Below are 5539 nucleotides of genomic sequence, written 5' to 3'. Positions count from 1 at the left end.
GGAAAGAGTGCAGTATAATCAACAATTTTGTACAATTTCTATAACGGTAGTGTGAACCAAAGGAAAAAAATAGCTTACATCTGTGAATTTTACTTCATCCCCAAAAGTGCTATGTGAATAGTTGGAGTTCTAGTAAAATGCATATTATATCAAAAAGATCCTAGATAATAAAGTTTAAGAACTATTGATTTATGTAAACGCATAAATAAAGCTAAATGAGATTCTACGATCGTTATAATATAGATTCTATTAGATTAAGGGGATAGATACTTATTAGATGAGGTGCATATATGTACCTTAAAATCACCTTGTCGTGATCGTTCATTTTATTAAATACATATTTTAATTTTATACATCAGAATATCTGTTAAACTATCTCAATAAAATTGAAATTTTAACAATTTCCTTTAACGTGTGACTGTTCCATATAAAGTAATATAAATATGTAATGTCCATGTGTGTGTGTGGTTTGTGTGTGTGTAGATAAATATGTATTAAAAAAGTAGATATAAATATATATAAGAATGCACATATTTGTTTGGTGGATGGGTGTATTTATATCTCGAAGATGATAATGGAGCAAAAAAGAAGCAATTGGAAAGAAAACGTTTACTAATCGATAATAAATGTATATCGATATAAATAATAAATAAAGATAAAATCAATTTATACTCGCTAATATGCACATGTACATCGCGTGACTTTCGATCTACGTAACAATCACAATAAACGACGTGATAATCTTTTCAATAGTTTAAAAATTTAGTCTCGTGTGGTCTTCTCCCGCAGTCGGATAGAAAATATTTCATTTCCTTTAACTATTGTCGATTCGTACAGATTAAACAAAAATACTAAAACTATTCAATCGACAGTTGAAAAAAATGGTATTAGTTCAGCCATTGAAGATACTCTATCTTCTTTTTTTTCTACTGAAGACCGTGAATTCATTCGAATTCCATTCTATCGGCGACGAACAAACTCCTTTCATCATAGATATTTGCAAATTAAACAAACTGCAATCTATAATATTTTTATACACCGAATCGGTAAAAGGTAAAAATATTTTTCATTTCCTTTTCTTCATTGCTATTATATTTATTTTCATTTTCCTCAGAAATGGAAATGACAACGATGATGTTCAATTTGAAGCGTTCACTTTCTCACGAAGGGATTGCGAGCACGAATTGGTACTTTTCACAATTGCAAGAATCATCGTACTATTTAAAACAAATTGTACGACCATATTTCATAGTGATAATATCTAATTATAATACGATTAATGACTTCTCTTTTGCAACACGTACCTTTGATATGTCTTCAGCTGTGTGGATAGTGATATTCATTTACAAGGAAAATGATACCGATTATTGTCACAATCCACCAGGTAATATATTTCATTTAAGATTCAACACCGAAATGATGATCCGCTGTGGTACGGAAAATATTTTACGAGAATGGTATTCGATCGATACGAATCAAATCGAGATCAATGATGTAGCTACTTGGAGCTTAGAGAGAGGAATCACTAAATTGGTTCCTGATTTTATATACAAACGAAGAAATAATTTAAAGGGTTTGATCATGAGAGCTGTAATCGTAAAGGTAAAATATCTTCCTCTATATATCTTTTCTATTTTCTATTTTAAAATATTATTTTTCATTATCTTTTTTTCTTTTAATTTTTTTTATTTGTATAGAGTTCAACATTCATAAACCTAAAAGAGGATGGTGAATTAGGCAGTACGTTCAATGAATTACTAAGAGAAATATGTGTTGCTCTTAACTTCAGTTTCGACATAGTCTCAGAAGTAGAAGAGTTCGGAAGATGGAATCCAGAAGAAAATACATGGACTGGAGCAATTGCAGAATTATATGCAGGACGAGCAGACATTTCTCTTGCTGGTTTTTCTATTACCAATGATAGATTAAATGTCGTTGACTTCGTGCTTCCTCATGTGATCACCAAAAACTATCTCTTCATTCGTAAACCAGAACTATTTGCGGTTGAATGGTCATCTCATTTCTTAGTACGCTTACTTGTAATCAAATTCTTTATTATTATTTTTTTTTCATGCGTTAAGTTTCATGGATAAAAAATTGTTTCTTTTTAGACTTTCAGTTATTCTGTTTGGATTGCTATGTTCGGTGTGATAATTGGGACAACGATATTATTGGTTTTCCTCAAAATAGAAAGTGGAACCGACCGTAAAATAGGCCATTTATTGATCGATAATTTTTTGGAGATTTGGGGTATATTTTGTCAACAGGGACTTGCTGGTTTGATTCAATGTTTTTTTATTTGTGTTTTGTTTCATTTTTCTAATAGGAACATTTACTCAAGGTATTTCTGCGTTGTAGATTTCACTTACATATTTTCCTTACGAATAGCATACTTCTCAATATTTCTTTTGATTATCGTCTTTTGGGCCAGTTATTCAGCTGCTTTGATAAGCTTTTTGACGTCTGTAAATCACATCTTACCATTTAATTCACTAGAAGACTTCGTTGCAGTCGGTACTCATCAACTTGTTGTCATTCGTGGTACGGCTTACTATGATAAGTTTGCAGTAAGTATGATATATATGTCATTGTATATGTATATGTGTAATCTGTGCTATTCCACATGCACATATTTATGTATAAAAAATATGTATAGGGAGACAAAGAAATATATTTACTTACAGATTTCGAAAGATCCGTTTGCAGAGAAAGTAATGAAATTGATGTTAAAAGAAGAAAATTTGCCCATTACCGAATTTGAAGCATTTGAAAGAGTACGATGAAATATTATAAACCAAATATGAAATAAAATTCATTTATACTATGTGTAAAGTAACTATATGGCAAAGTTTCATAAATGAATTATTCATTTATGGAAAAGAGAAACTAGGCTCCAACATGAGGAAATACTTAAGTTTCGAGTTATAAGACTTTTAAATGGAATTTCATAGCACTTCAATTGTTTCTTTGCTTGAATTTTGATGCACATTGTTGACATTTTCTTGCATGAAATATTCGAAGTATCCATTTCTTGCTTATAGACGGACATGACTTTATGATTTGCGAAAAAGCTTCAAAAGAAATATGATTGTGAATACGATAATCCATTTGCGAGTGATTATGATACTCAGTTCAACAAAAATTTATGAGATTTCTTTGCATACATAAAGAGAATATAATTAGTACTCCAGATTTGATTCCAGAAATGGAACCATCTTGATTCGAAATCCTTTATTGTAAGATCCTACTTTAAAGCTTAATAACTCAAAAATTAAACATTTTCGGAACGATGTTGATAAAACCTATTTCTTTCTTTACTATGTATGAGGAATCCAACTTTGAAATTTTGCCGTGAATTTTTATTGCACATATTATTGTATATAATTTTATTGATAATATCCGTTATTAAAGTACAGGTGTGTAAAAATCAGAAACTAGCAATATACACGAGTGATGAATTTAACAAAATAGGAAATCTAAAGATACCATGCAATGTGATTCGTATTGAAACAGGACATCTAAACAGTTTTGCTATGATCTTATCTAAACACAATCCATTTTCCGACGTCATCAATTTTCAGTAAGAATACAAGAATTTAATACTACAAATTATAATTTTCCGTATATTATAGTACTAACTTTTTTTAGGTTGCAGAAATTTATCGACAATGGTATGTTAAATCGTTTAAAATATATATTTAAAAAGAAATCGAATAACCTGATCAAGTATCAACCGGTTCCTCTAATCAGCGTTATACCTCTTATTTCCTTCTTTTTAATTGGTATCTTTTTGAGTACTTGTATTCTGATCATAGAAAAATGTATTTTTGTTTGTAAAGGAAAAAATAACTCCATGATACATCGTATTCCGTCTATTAAGTCATCAATATTTCCTGTAAAGAAGAAAAAAATTATTAGAAATATTGCAAAAAATTACGAAAATTTTAAATGTGCTCGTGTAAAGTATTAACAATAACTTTCAATATTTGTTCTGGATTAATTTTCATTTTCAGATTATAATTTTGTAATAAAATAGAAAGATAAGTATCGATGCGTATAAACTTTTGCATTACTTAATAAAGTTTTAAGTTGAAACTCTCATAATTTGAAACTATCAACTTCTAAATTGAAAATATTTTCATTATATTTTATATATATATATATATATATATATATATATATGTATGTATATATGTGTATATATATATATTTATTTATATATGTATATATATGTGTGTGTGTGTGTGTGTGTGTATATATATATATATATATATATATATATATATATCCACAGTTTAATTCTTTCGAACGACTTTTCATTTTGATACTTCTGTCTTTCATAATCAGAAAGATTCCATTTGCTATTTTTTATATATGGGTTGTAATTGAATAGTACATTTGAAGGCAGTTTTATCGAATTTGTAAATAAATGTATTTTTCCTTTAGAAAAAATCTATTTGATTGCATCTGCATTTCAAATGTCACATGATAGTTATTACAATATATGATTAAGCATACTATAATAATACATATTATAATATTTACATATATACACATGATATATTAATATGGATACATTTATATTATACATTGATTATTGTTTAAGAAATTTTTATTTTTCTGACATTATGTTTACAAAAGAGAATTTATAAGTAATTGATAATCTTTTTATTGGAAATTTTTACATTTTCTCCGCATCTATTCGTATAGATAATAAATTAAAAGTTTTTAACACTTTTTAGAAACATATTAGCGTATTAAATTATTATAATAATTGTGTCTTACATCATTTCTCCCAATTTTCCGAAAACAGTAGTCTGTCGGAGTCAAACACGAAACGTAAGCAGAATACTTCAATTTCTTCCATTTAAAATGTTCAAAAATATGTTCGATCTTTAGAGCCATGAAGAAGAAGGATTATTATGGGATATCCAAATTCGACTATAATCCAGCGCAGTAATATAATATAGATACCCTTATATTCCTTATAAAGTGGAACTCCTTAAGGTTAAAAACATTCAAATACACATGCATTAAAATTAGCATGATTCGTGCTAAGTTTCAGACATAAATGAAAAATTAAATTTTTGTATGCATACAAATATAAAGAATATGGACAATATGAATATGCATGTACTAATAAAGAATATAGGACAAAATATAATCTAATTAATAAATGAAATCTGGTTATTGATTATGATTATTTAATAATTAATAACATTGATTAATAATTAAGAAAAATAATTAATACCATATAATCAAAGATCATGATTAATTTAATTATCTTTAATCATATAACGATTATACTATTTTACGATATTTAACTAGTACAATTAACGATTATACTATTGATAATTAGTTAATAACTAATTTATTTTTAAAAACAATACGGTGAATATTTTATAGAAAGTACATATATATATATATATATATATATATATCGTTCCATTACTTTTTCAACAATAGTTCTAACAAATTTATATTAAATACTTATTTATACACTTATATATTTTCATATGAGCGTGTATGCGAATAAGAG

The 5539-nt window shown here is 27.3% G+C and overlaps 1 protein-coding gene across 1 annotated transcript; it reads left to right on the top strand.

The window, feature by feature from the left end:
- The first annotated feature begins 957 nt into the window (after positions 1-957).
- Positions 958-4947, top strand: LOC122635847 (glutamate receptor 1-like). Its single transcript, XM_043826509.1, has 9 exons — positions 958-1053; positions 1115-1602; positions 1698-2027; positions 2112-2277; positions 2359-2567; positions 2685-2774; positions 3417-3580; positions 3649-3895; positions 4900-4947. The coding sequence occupies exons 2-9, from the start codon at positions 1117-1119 to the stop codon at positions 4945-4947; spliced, it is 1740 nt and encodes a 579-aa protein (XP_043682444.1). The 5' UTR covers positions 958-1053; positions 1115-1116.
- The last annotated feature ends 592 nt before the right edge of the window (positions 4948-5539 follow it).

Source organism: Vespula pensylvanica, chromosome 19 (assembly GCF_014466175.1).
Source record: "Vespula pensylvanica isolate Volc-1 chromosome 19, ASM1446617v1, whole genome shotgun sequence".
NCBI lineage: Eukaryota > Metazoa > Arthropoda > Insecta > Hymenoptera > Vespidae > Vespula > Vespula pensylvanica.
Note: the sequence above shows the minus strand (reverse complement) of the source record. Positions and strands in the feature narration are given on the sequence as shown.

Excerpts from the sequence above, each read along its gene's own strand:
- LOC122635847 (XM_043826509.1), top strand. The coding sequence starts at position 1,117 with ATGGAAATGACAACGATGATGTTCAATTTGAAGCGTTCACTTTCTCAC. Across the intron at positions 1,603-1,697 it reads TGAGAGCTGTAATCGTAAAG|AGTTCAACATTCATAAACCT; the intron begins GTAAAATATCTT and ends TTATTTGTATAG. Across the intron at positions 2,775-3,416 it reads AATTTGAAGCATTTGAAAGA|GTGTGTAAAAATCAGAAACT; the intron begins GTACGATGAAAT and ends ATTAAAGTACAG.